This window comes from Hippoglossus hippoglossus, chromosome 9 (genome assembly GCF_009819705.1).
Source record: "Hippoglossus hippoglossus isolate fHipHip1 chromosome 9, fHipHip1.pri, whole genome shotgun sequence".
Taxonomy (NCBI): Eukaryota; Metazoa; Chordata; class Actinopteri; order Pleuronectiformes; family Pleuronectidae; genus Hippoglossus; species Hippoglossus hippoglossus.
Window position 1 is genome coordinate 14,432,239 of NC_047159.1, and position 18,793 is coordinate 14,451,031.

Consider the following 18,793-nt stretch of genomic DNA (forward strand, 5'->3'; position numbering starts at 1 on the left):
TACATGAATATCAATCTATTTATTCAAACATTTATTCACTTACTTACAAATGTGTTCATATATTCATATATTTATTCATTTACTTGTATATTTATTTATACATTTCTACATGTTTTCATTTATGTATATATGTATTTACATATTTCTACCTATATCTCTTTATGTATGTATGTATTTATTTACATATTTTTACATTTATATATTTATGTAGGTATATATTTACATATTTCTACATATATCTATGTATGTATTAATTTATTTAGAAATGTATTCATTTATGTAGGTATTTATTTATATTTTCTTCATGTATTTGTTTATTTATACACGTATTTACATATTTCTACATTGTTGGCTTATTTATGTATTTTTCTACATTTAATTGTTTATTTATGCATTTATTTTTATACCTCTACAATTATTAATCTCGGCGAGGCACAATGCCGCCATTTGTGGTAGTTTATTGTGAAAATACCGACAGGATATGGATGTATACTATCTCTAGCTTATCTAACTATCACGGATCTCGATGGAGCTGCAGCTGAAGTTGTAATTTGGGATCGCAATCTAAGATAAAGTTGGAGGTCTGAGTTTTTCTAAGGTGAGTCTCCATCAATCTTTCTCTCCTTTCCTTCTGTATTGGTTTGTTTTCTCTCTGTTCCTCTCGACTCTGAAGACTTTGTGATCCTGAGCAGAGGGAAGTTGGACTGCAGCGCTGGGAGCTGAGAGTCTGAGGACAGTGAGTGAGTCTGGTAACTAACTGCAGTTTGTAGTTTTACACCTTCACTCTCCATCACTGGATCCCGGAGAGACCCAGTGATGAGACACAGGCAGTGATTAGTAATAATAGTTTATTCATGAGATTTTGTTTTGCAGTTTGCATTTGCTCATCTGAAGCTTTAACTCATGCTGTTCTCCTGCAGCTTTTCTCCTCCTATAGAGTTTATAGATACATCTGCTATTGCAGTGTACTTAAAAAAGCTGGCATGCACTAGTGAGTAACTGTCAAGTGAAGCACATAGCTGTGGAATGTTGTCCCTGATCCAAACTGAGGATAATTATGGTTGGAAAGTGCTTCAGCCCTGAAGTGAAGGTTTTCTGACATTGTTTTAGTTAAAATCACAATCCTGCACATTTACTCTCGTCCTGCTTTGTGTTGTTTGTTTGTGCATTTTCTACATGTCTTGATATTTCATTCTGGGGCATAAAATACAACAATTACCCACAAGGCCGAATGCCAACTTCTCTGGTATCTCCAGATCCCATGTGAGTGTCTGACAGCTCCGCGGCACAGTGTGGCAGCTGAGGCCTGTGCGTTGCCAGTCGTGCAAGGCTGGGTGACGTGCACTGGTGCACAAAAACACTCACTGATTCACAAGTGCAGCCATGAGGTGTGGTGCCAGGAGAACCAAACACTGGAGGAGGATTACCTTTGCACAGTCACGTTTGAACCCGTGATGCTGCAGAAAACAGAAATGCACAAATATGCCATTGTTTGTGAGAATCCTGACTCATGATCGACTTGTGGAGAGCGAAGGTGTTCTCTACGTGCAGGATGCCAGGTCTCACTCATTTATTCTCCGCCTCCTTCCTCCTGGGCAAGAAAAACATCATTGTGACCAGTGTGTGTATGTGTTCTTCACGCTTGGTTTGGGAATCACAGCCAGAAAACACCCCTGAGCTTCATTCTTTTCTCCTGTTTCTGGTTTCCCCCCTCTGCCCGGCCGGGGTCACGTGTCCCCTCTCTCCTCATCTCCCCTCGATCGGACCATTCACCACTCTGGGCACATGGAAAGTGTGCAGGGTTCATTGCTGCTGCTGCTGGTGGTGGTGTGGGTACAAAATGCTGCCTCCCCCCCCCCCTCTTCAAGTTACCGCCTGTAGTTTTTTAGGTCAGAGGGGAAAACGTCCCCCAGCATTGCTCCCCCTAGTTCTGTAGGCTACTGTACAGAGTCTCCTCTCATTCTGTTGCTGAGTCTATATTCTTGGTTTTAACAGGTAGATGGCAAAACCAGCAGTGGCTCTCTTCCAGCACATATGTCAGCCCTTTTCTGTCTGTCTGTGAGAAGAGGGAAAAAGACATTCTGCACCTATTTGTTAAAAGGAGCCTTGACTGCTCGTTTCATGTTTGACTGAAAATTTATTTTAAACTTGAACAGAATCTGGCTGCCAGACGTGTCACAAGAGAAACTGAGTTTACTTTCCTCTTTTCTGCACCTGCTCCTTTTTTATTTCTCAATCATTTTACTTCACCAAAAACATAAAGAAGCTTATGATGAAGCTACTTTTATACTTTTTATATTATAGCCCTGGTAAACATTCTTTCATTATTAATACCTTCAAAATTTACATTTAAATACAAATTTTGTAATCTCCCATTTTAATATAATTAATTTGAACCTGTTCCATTTCGATCAATCTGAAATACAGTTTGGCAGTTTCATTCATGCCAGATCTTCCCCAGAACCAGTTTTTGGTTTCTGTTTTTGCACATTCCATGTCCACGTGTGTTGCTCTTTTGTTTTTTTTATGTGACATACTACACTGTAGTTCTGAATATGGTCTCAGCTCTGTCACTGCGTGTCAGCAGCAGTTAATGTGCACAGACTTGCAGTCGGCCTCAGGCAATCTGTTACACGCCTGCTCGCTCCCTGTGAACCTGCATTCTGCTGCATGTTCTGTGCACTGCATGGCAAGATGTCAGGTCATCTCCATGTTTTAATCATTTGCACCAAACACAAATGTAATCTGCTCCACTTGATGCTGCGTGATCCCTCGCTAACGCGTCTCTGTCATGGGTCCTGCGATAAACTCCCATCAGTAGAAATCCAGGTGATAAACGCCAGGACATTCAGGTTTGTCTCTCCCACAGCAGAGAAAGTGTATTTCCCTTCAGTGTGTCTTCACATGTGTGTGAGAGCCATTGTCTTTTGTCTCATGTCTTCCACGGAGTAAAAGCTGGGAGCACAATGGTCCCTGTCTGGGCCTTGACAATAGGCTTTATGAATGGGAGTGAGAGAGGAGGGAGCGGGTGGAGAGAGACTACAGGAAGCTCTCTTCACAGCAGACTGTCTCTTTTGTTTTTTTTGGGATGTCAAATTTCATAAAGCCCTTTTGCTTCCCCTTTATTCAGCTGGAGGGGATCAGCCGCTGCTTTGTTACACCTGCAGGTGTAAAGTGGCGACTGAGCAGCTTCAACTCACAAATATCGATGCTCGAAACCCTCTGAAGTTTGTGGCGTCAGTCTTCAGGGGCCGTGCGGCATCTCTCTGCTCAGGCAGGGAAGGGAAGCAGCTCGGCATCGGCCCGGTTAGAGAGGAGGGAGGGGTGCGATACCACTCTTTATCCCCTCTTCTATTGGGCACCCGGGGCGGCGGGGGGGGGAGAAAGTGGGTGAGAGGTTGAGGGGTTTTTGGGGAGGGGAGGGGATGTGGGAAAGGGGAGATTTATTCAATGACGTGAATTCTTTGCCCAAGGGAAGATGAAGTGGTCTGTCAGGGGAGGGGGTGAAATGAGCAGTTTTAGGTTGAAGTGTTTTACTTTTTAAACACAGTGGAAGTTTGTTTTGGGGCCATAAGTCGTCCTCACACTGCCTCTCCCCCTGTGTCCCTCTGTCATTCAGTTTTGGATATGAACAATAAAGACTCTGGCAGGGAGTCTGAGGGGGGACTTACCCCCCCCCCCCCCGTGGTCGTCCCCCTCACCCTATCTCATCACCAACCCCTCGATTCTCCACTGTACCGACCCCGGTCTCTCTCGCTCCCCGTTGGATGAAAGAGAGAGGCACAACATGCCTCAGAGTAACCTCGGTGCCTGTTTCTTTTAAGCCAATCATTATTACTTCCTGGTGTCTCACCCCGACCCTCCCCCCTCCTGTCCTGTATACAGCTCAGGCCTTTTCTCTCTCTCTCTCTCTCTCTCTCTCCCCCTCTCTCTCTCTTTGTGTGTGCATGGTGCCAAGCCTGTGACCCAGTGGGATCCAGTCTCCTAACCAGACTTTATAGTTTCAGAAGCGGAAGAATGCTTTTAATCACACTATTATTTTTGGTTTTGTTGCATTCTGTGTTTTAAGGTAGATTGTATGCCACTAGTTTACATTGCTCGAGGCTAGAGGGTCGCTTTAAGATGTTAAAGTTTATACCGTTTTATATAGTTCATTTTGTCGATTAGAAAACAAACATTTGGTGGGTTCAGCTTTTGAATTTATAAAAACATGTTGCCCTTATTTTAGATATAAGTAATGAAAGTCTTTATTTGGACTGTTTGGTGGACAATCAAGTACTTTGAAGATGTTAACTTGGGGTTTTAAAAATAACTATTTTTGGACTAAACAATTAATGAATGAATTGTAAAAAGATGTCAGGTGTAGATAGAGGGTGGCACGGTGGTGCTGCATCGCCTCATAGCAAGAAGGTTTCCGGTTCGAATCCTGGTTCAGTCGGGGTATTTACATGTTCTCCCCGTGTTTTCGTGGGTTTTCTCTGTATGGACTCTGTATGTCAGCCCTGCGATACAGTGACGACCTTCAGGGTGTATTCCGCCTCTTGCCCAAGTTTGATTGGCTCCAGCCCCCTCCCCCGCGATAATGTAAAGTATTTTAATGGTGTAGATGGATGTGATAGTTAGAGGAAGTATCTATAGTTACTTGTAGAGTGATTCTTTTTTTCTTTTCTTCCCCCTCTCCTCTTCTCTCAGCTATGCATTTTCAGGAGTGGTTAGGGTCACTTCGCTCCAGCTCGGGACTCAAAGGCTCTGAAGCGGACGACTTCTGGAGACTTCTGCCATCTCTGCCTCTGTCCTCCTTATCTCTGTCCTCGCTGTCTCTGTCCCCCTCCTCTCTGCTGGGCCTGGGAGCGCTGGCCTCCCTCACTGCGTACTGGCTGGTGACCCGTCCTCGACCCATGCGTCCCCCGTGCGATCTCCAAGCCCAGTCCGTAGCTGTGAATGTGAGTGGATTGTGGTCGCTCACTTGAATCATCACTGTCTGTGTTAATGTCCCTCATCAATATAACAGCAGTGTTTTTTACTGTGTCTGATGAGAGCGGTGTTGGTTGCAGGGAGATCCCAGCTGCAGGAGATCGGCTCTTCTTAAAGATGACTCCCTGCTGGAGTTTTACTACGATGACACCAGGACGTATTACGACATGTTCCAGAGAGGCCTGAAGATCTCAGGTGACCACACTGGACACTGTCGCCACACATCAATTCAACTGTATTAGTTGTGTTATCAAAGCTGACGATCAGTAAGATTTTAAGCAACAGCCCATCAATTCATCCAAAAGTAATTTACTGATTTATCTTCAAATTTAAACTCGTTACTTGTTCAACAGTCAAATTTATGTCAAAGTCACCGAACTGCACATAAAGTCTGATAAAGTATGTTTTAGAATGATATAATAACAACTAGTTAACTAACAGTTAAGAACTATTGATTAACATGACATTTATACAATAAAATTCAAAATATTTCTTTATCATCTACTACTTTGTTGTGTCAGAGCTACAATTATAATACACTACAATATAATTCCACTGGACACGTCCTGAGTTAAACAATTTCACGATGCTATAAATCTTCAGACCTGGTATTAAAGGGATAGTTCACACAAAGTGAAAATGCACTCATTGTCTACTCACCACTATGCTGATGGGGGGGTGGGTGAAGTGTTTCAGTCCACAAAACACTTTTGAAGTTTCAGGGGTAAACAGCGTTGAAGCCAAATCCAATACAATTGGAGTATACAGGACTTCTTCTTTAGACGTAAAATAAAAACTGAAAAAATACATAACATGCCTCCATACTGCTCCTGTGGTGTCATACAAGTGTCCACAAGCCCCAACATTCAAATTCGACTCTAAACGGCGTCATTAACACCACGTTTTTAGCCTAAATGTCGGCTGTTATCCTCCCAGCCCGGAGCCACGTTCATGCGCACACACCGCCAAGCTGCAGTTACTGCAGCTATCACAGTATAACAGTGGACATTTAGGTGTAAAGAACTGTTGACACTTGGATGACACAGCAGAAGCAGTAGTGTGAACTCAAACACTTCACCCACCCCTCCATTGGCATAGTGGTGAGTGGATAATGAGTGAAATTCAATTTTTTGGTGAACTATCCTTTTAACATCTCTGTTAAGTACAGTTGTGAACACACCCAAATGTGATGTACTTAGTGCTGACCGTGATCGGGTCTGTCAGGACAGAACAGGGCCTTGGTTTTAACTGGTGTTAGTCTTTTGTCTTGGGTCCTTCAGGAAATGGTGCGTGCCTTGGCTCAAGGAAACCGGGTCAGCCCTACCAGTGGATCTCCTACACTGAGGTCTGACATGTCTTAGTATTTTGATGGTCCAGTCATCACAACGGTTCAGTGTGATGTGCTACTCTTTACTGTTTGTCTCCGATCCTCCAGGTGGCTGAGCGGGCGCAGGTGCTGGGCTCTGGGCTGTTGGCTAAAGGCTGTCAGCCGAACCCGCAGCAGTTTGTCGGGTTATTTGCACAAAACAGGCCAGAGGTACATAGTCATCACTTTGCTCCCACACTGGTTGGTTTCCTGTGAGCCCTATGGTTTAAAATGATATGTCACCAAAGTAAAACTTAATATTTTCTCATATGCACACATTGTGAATGATGATTCGACTATTGGAGCCCCAGGATCACAACTATTCCTATTGAGTTATGACATTTAAAATGGGATTTGTGTTTGTCTGCGGGTGTCCTGAAAGTGTGTTTGCCTTCATTCATATTGAGCTCAGAGAGCTGCTGGTGAATGTGGGTCTCCAGGGCAGCTAATATTGGAACATGTCTGCTCTCAAATTCATTTTTAATATATCCATGAGGCAGGGCCACTTCTGTTGCTTCACGCTCAGTCGTGTAAACTGAGAGTCAGACATGAGTTTCTGCTCCATCACATTGATCTTCCATGTGGGTTGTGCTTTTATTATGTTGAACATGGTTTTGTTTATTTTGTAAAGATGAAATTCATGTAATATAGACACTAACGGAGAAACGTCTCTCATGTTTAGACATGTGACTCAACAAATATACATCAGTGGGTGAAAGGAGTCTAACAGTGCTGCTCTGTCTCCCTCTGCTGGTCACAGTGGATCATCACAGAGCTGGCCTGCTACACTTACTCCATGGCGGTGGTGCCTCTGTATGACACACTGGGGCTGGAGGCCATGGTCCACATACTCACCCTGGGTGAGAAAACCCGAACCCTTCATGTAGGAATTAACATCAATATACAATGATAATAATGAGATTTCATTATTATTTAAAGGACCAGTTCACAAATGTGTCATTAGTGGTGTGTCAGCCTCCTCTAATTGAAAATTGTGTACTGACCACCACAATGACCTTTCTCACAGTAATTTGTTTTGTAGACTGAAACACAAACTCTGTGCAGATGTTTAATTGATGTACAGAAAAATAATAACGTAAGAAAATATCGGAGAAAAGTATATATATATATATATATACATCATGTTGGAAAGAAAGAAAATACTCTTTAGTTCAGGTCAAGTATTCTTAAAGGTATTATACTGTATGGTAAAATACTTAATTAGGAGTAAAAGTACTTGTTTTCACAGGAGACTTTGACTGATTTATTGGTTTTCTGGCAAAGAATCATCTGATATGAGCCAGTGTTTATGCTTGTTTATATAAGTTTGTATGAAAACTTTAATTTAGTAAAAATGCACAGAAGATATGCATGTAGGTTTACACTTTACATATTTGGCAGTATTTGTGTTTTCTTTCTTTCTTTCTTGTTATCAGTAAGGTGTAACTGTTAAATATCAAGCCCCACATTAATTTGTCATACAGGTCTGATAATGATACGATTGTATTATTAGCGAAACATACTAAGCTCTGTAATTTGTGTTAAGGGGATCTCTCTCTTTGGTAACACTGCTAATATCTCATAGTCTTTTTTGTAACTGGATAAAATCCACAAATGTTTCTAGTTCTATGTCTTTAATGTAAAATCCTGAATTTGCAAAGCCACACATAACTATAGCTGTTAGGTGCACTGTGGTAGTAGCACTATGAAATATATTTAGTTTAATTCTTGAGCACATGCACCTACTTTCCAAAATTACTGGACATAGTATAAAGTGATGTTTTGATTTAGTTTTTTATTCATTTTTATATAGTAGATAGTACTAGATTATTATTATTATTATTATTATTATTATTTTCTAATGTCCTAAATGCATCAGTTCTTGTATTTCTGCTGCCGTGAGACTTGATTTTTCCTGCATCTGATGTGTAAAGTCGATCTCATCTGTGTGTCGTGTCGTGGTGCGTCCTCAGCCGAGATCTCCCTGGTGATCTGTGACAGCGAGGAGAAGGCAGCCGCTCTGTTAGAGAACAAGGAGCAAGGCGTGACTCCCAAGCTCGCCTGCCTGGTCCTCTTTAACAGTTTCAGCGAGGCCTTCGTAGAGCGGGCGAAGGCCTGCGAGGTGGAGGTTTTGAAACTGGAGCAGCTCATGGTGAGCAGGGTGGAAGTACCGAGTCCCTGTAATGCAGACTCATTGAAGTGTCTCCCCTTTAATCAATGCTGCTGATGTAAATTGATATGATCAACTCCACTTTGTCCACATCCTAGGAGCTGGGAAGGCAGAACCTCAAAGATCCTGTGGTGAGTTTTACGTACATCACCCCATCAAGCTGGTTCCAGTAAATACCTGATCCCCCTCTAAATACCATGTTGACAGTTTTATTGTTGCTCCTGTCCCATACGATATAATTAACACTCACTTGTAAACATTGCTTAAATTAAGAGTGGAGGAAGCCCGATGTCATATTGTCATATTTTATTGCTGCCTGCTGTAGCCGCCCCAGCCCCAGGATCTGGCCGTGGTTTGCTTCACCAGTGGAACCACAGGTATCGTCTGATCTCCTGAGTCTCTCCCCTAATTATCCTTCACTCACATCATTAGAGAAGTGTCCTTCAGTGCCCACTAACAACCGCTCTTTATGGCACCGCTGTAGTTTCCTTTGCTGTGCGGAGCACTGCAATAATGTCTTGTTTATTTATCCAGGGAAGCCCAAGGGAGCCATGATCACCCACGGCAACATCGCCTCCAACACTTCCTCTGTCATTAAGATCCTGGAGGTCTGTCTACTCTTCCACCTCCTTGTCTAATTGAGAACAGCCTCACAGCTTCCACCACTTCCCATCTGCTTGTGTCTCTGTATCTCCGAGCTGTCCCTCTCTCTCCCTGCTGTGTCTAATGGTATGATTAATTGGGTGTTTGATTGCCCCTGTCGCTGCGAGGTACTTTAACTAATTGCCCCAGTATAAAGATTCTGCTATCTAACTGCTATTGAAAAAGCCATACAGCATGTTTGATTGCCTGCGAGGCTTCACCGTATGCCGCCGCTGCCGCCTGAACTTTATCTCTCCCTAGTGCTTTGCTCATTTTATGTCTCGTTTTCTCTCAGGGTTCGTTTGTGATCCAGCAGGAGGATGTGTCGATCTCGTACCTGCCGCTTGCCCACATGTTTGAGAGGATGATTCAGGTACTTGATCCTCTTCTCAGAAGTTTGTTTTCTAATGTGTGTTTTTGTGTTGATAAAAAGAAAAAAAGAACATGTATTTGTGATCCAGGTCTCTATGTTCTGCCACGGGGCCAGAGTAGGATTCTACCAGGGGGACATTTCTCTCCTCATGGATGACATTAAAACTCTTAAACCCACCTTCTTTCCTGTCGTGCCTCGATTACTCAACCGCATCTATGACAAGGTCAGCTAACGTTTTCCGATCTTGTCATTTACACGGCACTTAGAGGGCATAATTCCTTGTAGGTTATATTTTAAAGCTCATTTTCGGTTGATTTCCATTTTGACTGATGTGTGTAAAGATCCTGGGCTCAGTGACCTCTCCGCTGCGACGGGCTTTGCTTCACTACGCCGTGAGGAGGAAGCAGGCGGAGCTGAGCAGCGGGGTTGTACGTAACAACAGTCTGTGGGACAAACTGGTGTTCAACAGGATCCAGGTCAGTTGCTGAAAGCTTTTTTCTTTGCAGTTCCTTTGCTGTATATCTATATTTCTATTGTGTTACATTAGGATGTAGAATATTAGGCTATATGATTGGCTCTTAACAAAAAATCATTGACTATACACATAAAGATGGATATAACAGCTCCCCAAAAGTAAAGCCAAAGCGTCTTGATTGCCACCTAGTGGCTGGCTCCAGTATATGTCATAAATCCTGCCTCCTTTGTGTCATTGGATGGGACATAGACCAAACTGAAAAGTCAAAGTATACATCAAATTTTTCTCACAGTTGGTTTGTTTCATTTAAGGTAGTTCTTATCACTCTGGTGTATTTCTCAGTGTTTGTCTGTCTGGTTAGATTGGTTTTAATTTGTTATTTGACGCTATAAAAATGGGGTGAAATGACATGATTGACAGTTGAGACTGACTCAGGATTGGTCGAGCATGCGTATCGGTGGGACCTCCCTATCGTGGCTTGATCCTCTGATCACTACTGCGCACAAGAGGGCAGCGTTTGTATCATGGACGCTTTGGCTTAATTTCTGGATAGTGTGAGGAAGTGGAGACACATCTTCCATCTCTATATACAGTCTATGGTTAAGAGGACAAGTGGCATCAACCCCTAAAACATCTCTTTTAGTCATTTGAGACTTTTACTAATATTTGTCACTATTTATGTTTTGTAGAAGTTAACACAGTGGCACCAGTCGCCCTGGAAGTATCAACAAATTTGTCTCCAAACTATTCCAGCAGTGAGAGCCAAAATCCCCCAGAGCCTATTGGCCCTGTGGGAGTTCACTGGAGAAGCCTGCACACAGACAAACAGGGACTGAAAGTTTCTGGCTTGTTGTGGTCGATGCAGATGGGAAATATGACCAACGGTGATCATTGTTAGAATGGTGCTTTAAACAAATACTGCGTGCACTTCCTCTGTTTCAGGCCAATTTAGGAGGAAATCTGCGGTTTGCCCTGACGGCTTCAGCACCCATCTCCCCCACAGTGCTGTCCTTCCTCAGGGCCACTCTGGGCTGCCTGATATTTGAGGGCTATGGTCAGACAGAGTGCACCGCAGGCTGCACCTTCTCTATGCCGGGGGACTGGACTGCAGGTAAGAGACTGTCTGATTTCCCAGTGGCTTGTTGCTTCTGTGCTGCCTCTCCTCAGCAGGTGTGTTTGTGTGTGTCAGGTCACGTTGGAGCTCCTTTACCCTGCGCCATGGTGAAGGTGGTGGACATCCCCGACATGAAATACTACGCTAAGAACGGAGAAGGAGAGGTGAGTCGGACTCTTCATTCTGCAAATTGACAGACAATTTTGATGCCTGCCGACTCTTCTCACGGCCGAATCCTGTGTTAGATCTGCATCCGCGGTCCCAGTGTGTTCCGAGGCTACCTGAGGGATCCCGAGAGGACGGCTGAGGCCTTGGACAGCGACGGCTGGCTGCACAGTGGGGATGTGGGCCAGTGGCTTCCAGTAAGTTAAGACAGGTGACAGATATGATATGTGATATAATCACAAGAGAGCAAATGGGCATTTATATCATTTCTCCCCTGCCAGAACGGGACGCTACGCATCGTCGACAGAAAGAAGCACATCTTCAAGTTGTCCCAGGGAGAATACATTGCTCCAGAAAAGATAGAAAACGTCTACATGCGCTGTGTTCCTGTGCTCCAGGTGTTTGTGCACGGAGATAGTTTACAGGTACAAAGCTAATCCGATGCAAATCCTATTCAGTTGATCTATTAACAAAACATGCCTCAAGGCAAGAGTTAAATATTTGATTCCTCTCTTGTATTCCAGTCTTATCTCATAGGCATAGTTGTACCTGACGTGGAGGTGTTTGTTGACTGGGCTAAAGAGCGGGGATGTGTGGGGTCCTACGAGGAGCTCTGCCAGAATCCTGTAAGGCAGATCTCAATATTTAATTTCTTAAATAATCATTACTGTACGGTGGCGCATGGATTTTTAAAAAATGTGCCTTCCAACAGGACGTGAAGAAGGCAGTATTAGAGGACATGAAAGCCGTGGGAAAGGAAGCAGGGCTGAAGTCCTTTGAACAAGTGAGCGATCACTGCAGACAGTTCAAATGTTTAAGCTACAAACCCACCAATACTGACTGTGGTTTTGCTTTCATGTCTTTTCCTCCTTTCAGGTGAAAGACCTTCACTTGCATCCGGAGACGTTCAGCGTCGCCAACGGCCTCCTCACACCCACCCTGAAAAGTAGACGTGCCGACATCCGCAGAGTCTTTGAGGAACAGATATCGAGCATATACAGCAAGACGGCCTTTTAATTACAGGACTCTACTCAGTAATTCACACACAACAGCCAGGAGTAACTGGTGTCCAATAAGGGGGGGTGGGAGTAGAACATTAAATGTCCAGCAGTGCCTCGTCTGAAATTTAAAAATGGAAATATGCTGTTTTTGTTTTTATTTTATTGAGTCTTATATCCACCACCCGTGTCCACATCCTGCACATGTGTAATGTATTAACTCTTTACATGGAAAATAAGACTTATTTTTATTTTACATTCCTGTCTCACTTGCGTAAATTATTGTGTAGTTGTAGAGCGGAGAATCTCAAAAGTTACTAGATAAAGCAAACTGCAGAGACAACTACATTTTGCTGCTGTGTTCTTTTCCCAGACAAAGGTTTTTTTTAAAGGGACACTGTACTTGTTAGAACTTGCATTAATTGTAGGTCTGTATTTTAAGGTCGATGGTTCACCATCATAAAAGCTTTTCCATGAACATCCTTGATTTTAGCTCATGCATTTTTCTAATTGGAGATATTTATAAACCAGTGGTAGCCTGTAATCCTTCACCTGAAGATAAATCATTTCAACTAATGATGGTTTCAAGCAGCAATGACTTGTATAATAAAATGACTGTACTGTAAATACTTCTTATGTTGACAAATGTCAACAGGACACTACTGACTAATTCCTGTAAAGCGAAACCGAACAGAAATAAAGTTTAGAAACTGATGACTTTCCTTTGTGTCATTTAACTACAGCACGTTTGTTTGAATCTCACAACTCCTGCACTCGACCTCCTAAATATGGAGTCGTTATCCAAACTCCAGTTCATCAGGGCAGCAGAACAATAGTAACTAGAGTCACTCAGTAGAGCACATACCTGTCAAGACCCAACATTGCCCTCAGGTTTTCAATTCACTACATGCAGATTTGTATTTGGATCCGCACCAAATTAGCCACACTCATAAATATCTGTTCCCTTAACATGCCAGATTCTTCTCATCAAGATCCATGAATTGTTCTGAGATATCAAGGGAAATGTTGAAAAACACCCAATCCCTCAGTGTTAAAGTGGAAAGACAATCCTGGATCTGCCCCCTAATGCAGATCCACACCAACGTCTACTGGATTCTTTCCACCAAGTTTCATGGAAATCCATTCAGTAGTTTTTGCGTAATTCTTTTAACAGTCAGACAAACAGATAAAAACACAACCTCCTAGGCGGGGGTAATAATAGGTTAACAAAGAGGATTGATTCGTATTCTCACAGTTCATTTATTTCATGACTGATTATACATCGAGATGACATCAGAAAAACATTGTGTTTGTAGCATTAATGTATTTAAAACCTAAATAAAACAAACACTAGCGTTAGTGTTCACTTAGTTACGTTAAAAAAAAAAAAGAAAAAAAAAAAATCAACCTCTTCTACAACTTTAACTCATTATTTACAAAAACACCTTCATTAATACACTTTAAAAACATAACAGATGTACGTTCCATGATGCAACGTGAAAACAAATCATTTTTGTTTCAATATTAAAAAACCAAACAGGACTGTCAATTAATAAATAAACTTCTTGCTATGACACCTAAAAAAAAAAAATCCACTGACGTGATATGGGAGCGATCAGCGTGTGTGCACTACGATGTGGCTCCACTAACCAGAGCATGGTCATCGTACTGAGGCTGTTCCTGATGACGGTGGAAACAAATGACACTCACAACATATTTTGGTCCGATACAAAGAAAAGCCAAAAACAGTTGGCTTCCGTCCCTGGTGTACAGGGCAGGGAGAGGACCGTCTTCATTAGAGGAGCTTCTTTATTAACAGAGGAGCTGAACCACTAACAATAGAACAAAGGATGGATGGTTTGAATAAAAGGAAAATGTGTGTCATGATCAGTGTTTTCCGCTAGAGGGAGCACCAGCCTTTGTTATGGACAGTGATTGTTCTTATTCTCTCCGCAGCCGACCAGTTAAGTGGTCGATCTTTCAACACTGCTGCACAGGCACATTCTGACTTCACACAAATTAGTTTTCATGTTACAGCCACTATCAGGACAATGTAGGCACGTTATTCACAGGTGACGTTACCATCAGCCTGTTACATCTTCATTAAAAGCCCTTGCACATCATGGCACAGAGCTTCACACACAGATCACCAGCAAAGGCCAAAATACAGAAATACATTTTTTTTGCCGATAGCATACAGTACGTTAACATTCAGTCTGTAGTGTTTGTAATTTTAAAGTTGGGAAATATATTAAACTATGTTTCACTGACCGCTGTTAACGTAGCAGTGTGACTAATAAATCATGTCCTTGCTTGTTTCCTTGCTTATTTAAACAAATGCTTATAGATATTCATTAAACCAAGAAATGTCACCAAGTTAATCAGTTCAGACGAGAGCTGTTCGATTCCTAAACTTAAAAAAAAAAAACTGTTGGCTTATAATGCTGCACTTGGCTGATGGCTTAGTTAATGTGGCATTTCAGCTGCTCTGAGTTGCAGGGTCTCGGTAGATAGAATGAAACATGGGGAGTGTAGTGCAAGAGGAATGGGCCGGGGGGGGGGGGGGGGGGGGGGCAAACTGATAATCAGGTGAAGGCCACTGCTGTCCGTTTGCGCTGCGCGGAGGAGCCTGAAAAGAGTGCAATCCATTCAGAGAGGCATGAAAGCAGCCTATCCCGGTTTTCGGCTTTCCTCCCTCAGTCGTCGGCGACAATGGACAGAGCACGCAACTCGCTGAGCTTGGCCTCGGTCTCCCTCTCCCTCTGCTCGTCAGTCAGCCCTGCCTGGTCGATCTCGTCTGTTAACTCGCTGAAGATCTTGTACATTTCAGTGAAATAGACCACCTGAGGGGCAGGACAGAAAAAGGAAAATGATGTGATAGTGAAAAAAAAAAAATCCTTCGATAAAGACTGGACAGTCCACAGACCTCTCCTAAATGCCTCTGTGGAAAAACTTCCAAAAATCATGTCCAAACTCTGCTCCACTTGCACAATCTAACCTGGGTTTTACTTGCACAAGTCTGAAGGCTGCTGATCTCAAAGCTCTTCAACCTCACTAATGAGAAATGATTTGAGAGGAGAAGAGGGAGCCCAGAGATATCAAACAACTTCGACAAAGCCACAAATTCAGTGGGTAGTGACCCTGCTTTTCTCTCCCGATCTGAACAAGAGGTAAAGAGTGTTCACTGAAAGCTTTTTTGACACTTCCCACCCCTGCTTCTTCCCCTTAGTTCATGAGTCAGGCTCCCTAGAGAGTTGCTTTGATGATTAATAGACTTTAATCACATTACAAGACTCCAGAAGAGTAGGCAGAGAATGAAAGTACTGGGAAATACAACCCCTTGAAACCCACACACACACACACACACACACACACACACACACACATCTCAATATTTATTCACGCAGCGATGCATACGAGGCTCTTAAGGGTCGGCCTCTCTAAAATCGCACGTGTCCTATTGTAGACCACAGAAAGACCTACTGAGATACTAGTGGGAGAAATTCTCACAGCAGAAGGGTTGGTTCAAAATGGAAATAGCAGAACAAATCTTCCATCTTCAAATAAAGACATTTGTCTCGGTTCTTAGCAGATTTGACACGGTCATCCGGAAGGTCAGGTTTTTAAACAACCTTTTAAATGATCAATGTCAAAGACCTCTGTATGTTTATAACAATATTTGCCACCTAAACCACATGAGTGGGCAGTAAGTATTGGGTTACTGGTGTCTGTGGGGGTAAAGCGGATATATACATTTATATATATATATATATATTATTTTTTTTAACCAAAAGTGGCTTGTTGAAACGGCCATCGGAAATGTGCATGTGACAAGTGATGATAATGTACACCAGATCAGTGTCTGGGTGACTTCTGTAGCAGAGACAATACTATTCCAATTAGTGGAGTCACCACACGGAAAACAAACACAGCCTCACACAACTGTGACCTCCTACAATACAGAAAACAGCCTTCGGGTGAAGCCAGAGCTTTGATTTACATGACTTCTATGAAGGCATTTTAACACACCATAGTTCCAGCTGCTTAATATTTATATACAGAGGTTACACTTTGACCTCTGAGCCTACAAAGACACTGAGTAATTTAAGTTTCATTGTGTCCAGCGAGTCCCTAAACACTGTGTGATCACTGTTTCAGGAGACAGACAATCAGAGAAATAAAGAGACAAAGGAAGTCATCTTGTAAGTGTTTTCTGCTATGAGCACATTCAGCAGTGAATTCAACAAGACAATGTCGCAATTCATCAACATCTGCACAGGTGAACGTGTCGGGCAGTGTGTCTCACTGACAGTTTCTGGACAGGACTTGTGGCAGTGAAGATGAAGACTCGCAACAAAAGCTGCCTTTGTGCCTTTTTCCTGCTGCCACTGGGAGCTGAGCAGCAACAAGCAGCTGGAAGTGAAGGGAGTGGAGGATGAAACTGCAGCAAGGCTGGGGATGTGGTCCACTGGTCCACTGACCACCCACGTGCTGCTCTGTGAGTGTTTGTGTGTGTGTGTGTGTGTGTGTGTGTGTGTGTGTGTTTGTGTGTGCGTGTGTGTAAAAATTGTAAATGGTGCTTTTCTAGTCTTAATAACCACTCAAAACACTTTACATTACAGGTCACATTCACCCATTCACACACACACGCACAGTGCAGACATACATAGAGACATTCAGTACATAGAGCGCCTCTCAAAAACACACACTCACACATGTTACATCATCAGGGGTAGTTTGGGGTTCAGCATCTTGCCCTTCGACATGAGGACTGCAGGAGCCAGGGAGTGACCATGTGATTAGTGGACAACCCGCTCTACCCCCTGAGCCACGGCCCCACACAAGCATGTAATGTGGAAATGCTTACTCATCTTGTTCAACAATATGAATACAGATAATGTAGATGGAGTAGATTAGCTAGTGTGACTAATAAGCACTGTTGCACCATAAAAAGCAGGTAAAAGGTAAACAACCTCAAAAGAGAAAATATCTTGAGCTTAGACTTGTGTGAATATTTTCATATTGGTTACAGTCAATTACTCACTTTGTTAATTTTAAGTTCAAAGCACATCATCAAACTCCGTAATTGTCATTAGGTCTGGGCTAATCTGGTTTACTAATTAGAAGTATGCCAGTGGCCGTCCCAAGGAGGAAATGACAGGCAGGTCTGGGGTGGGGGAGGGGGACATGGTGGCGCTAACTTGAGATGTCCAGCTGCTTTAAGAGAAGCGGCAGGTTAAGAGGGAGGCTTGCAGGGCTGCGCTGGAGCCACACAGATGAGGCCTTCCTGGGCTAAACACAGCAGTGTGGGCTGTCATTGGGGGTTAATCACATTAGGACAGCATGGAGGGAGACAGACGTCCAGGATTATACACTCCCTTTCATCAGACCCTGTTTAACCAAAGCTCACAGGTTGCAACAGCATACTTTGGGGTGTGCTGGTCTCATTGTGTGCGTTTCTGCAGGGAGGGGGGTGTTACTAACCTGGGCCCGGATGAGAGCCTCAAAGCTGGGCTGGAAGTAGTCGATGCGGCTGTGGAAGAACTTGGGCATCTCGTCCAGCAGCTGCTTGTTTTTGACCTCAAAGTCTTCCCTGACTGGTCGCAGCTCCTCTCTGGCCTGGGGTGTGGAGGGGGGACAGAAAACAAAACAACAGTGGTCACCATCAGGCCTGATTTCACAGATCATATAATCATAGATTATAATTTATAGCACACATTAAAGATTCTTCCACATTGTACAAGGATTTAAACAAGAGAAAAACAAAAATGTGCAAAGAAAAACTTTTTTTTTTGTAAATTCAGCACACAAGCACAAGTGTCCTTTTTCTTATTGTTCAGAAAAATATTTCCCTAATTCCCACGGAGAGGCAGCGCAAAAAAAAGGCTGTGATCACGACCACACTGAGGAGGAGTGGGTAATGTGGGCAGACTTGGCTGTGAGTGGACTCCAGCACCACTGATCTGTGTGTGAATGTATTAGTGGGTAGTCTACTGTAGGCATGGAGTTATGGAATGCACAATGAATATGTGAGAGAGGGTGAATTTCTTTTTTTTTTTTCATTAAAAAGGGACAGGGGGGGGGGGGGAGTTGCTATATTCATACTGCAAGATATTGTTTATCTGCTGCATAACGATTTGGTCTGTTCACCTTAGTTAGTTTTCTTACCAGTTGAAATGGCACACAAGTGTTTTGTCAGGATCATTTCTTTAAGTGTGCAGGGATTCAAAGGGCAGGGATGTAGGGGCCTCTTCAAGGCTTTGTTCCCCTGACAGTGCTTTTCTCAATGTGTGTGGGTGGCTCGCCATGTGAGGATGTGTTAGAGCGAATAGCATAGGCAACACTGCAGCGTTATCTGTGAATGTGTGTGCTTCTGTAGTGGCCTCATGGCGTGTGTGCGTATGTGTGCATGTGTGTGCGTTTGTGTGTGTGTGTGTTTACAATTCTCAATTACGTGCCTGTAGATGTGCAGCACTGCCTTTTTGAAAAGGCACTACTTGAGAGCCTGGTAGCTTG

General features: G+C 43.2%; 2 protein-coding genes across 4 annotated transcripts in view; one reads left to right on the forward strand and one right to left on the reverse strand.

Annotated features, from left to right (window-relative positions):
- Positions 1–487: 487 nt before the first annotated feature.
- On the forward strand, positions 488–18,476 carry acsl2 (acyl-CoA synthetase long chain family member 2). Of its 3 annotated transcripts, XR_004615090.1 has the most exons (22): positions 651–736; positions 1,404–1,407; positions 4,693–4,943; positions 5,055–5,169; positions 6,255–6,319; positions 6,410–6,511; positions 7,101–7,200; positions 8,314–8,492; positions 8,609–8,641; positions 8,836–8,887; positions 9,045–9,118; positions 9,448–9,525; positions 9,614–9,748; positions 9,867–10,001; positions 10,943–11,111; positions 11,190–11,278; positions 11,360–11,476; positions 11,561–11,704; positions 11,804–11,905; positions 11,992–12,063; positions 12,156–12,551; positions 18,466–18,476. XR_004615090.1 is itself a non-coding variant. In XM_034597085.1 (20 exons), exons 2-20 carry the CDS (start codon positions 4,695–4,697, stop codon positions 12,294–12,296), a joined length of 2,151 nt encoding a protein of 716 aa, XP_034452976.1. In that variant the 5' UTR covers positions 488–598; positions 4,693–4,694; the 3' UTR covers positions 12,297–12,991. The 3 variants fall into 3 exon arrangements, 1 of the variants encoding a protein (XP_034452976.1); XR_004615089.1 differs by lacking the exons at positions 651–736; positions 1,404–1,407 and adding an exon at positions 488–598; XM_034597085.1 differs by lacking the exons at positions 651–736; positions 1,404–1,407; positions 18,466–18,476 and adding an exon at positions 488–598 and having other exon boundaries at positions 12,156–12,991.
- Positions 13,521–18,793, reverse strand: part of bin3 (bridging integrator 3) — a 29,822-nt gene continuing 24,549 nt past the window's right edge. The window contains exons 8-9 of the mRNA XM_034597091.1: positions 17,762–17,896; positions 13,521–15,120 (exon numbers count right to left, since the gene is read on the reverse strand). Coding sequence (XP_034452982.1) covers positions 14,974–15,120; positions 17,762–17,896 — 282 coding nt within the window. The 3' untranslated portion in view covers positions 13,521–14,973. The remainder of the gene's footprint in view (positions 15,121–17,761; positions 17,897–18,793) is intronic.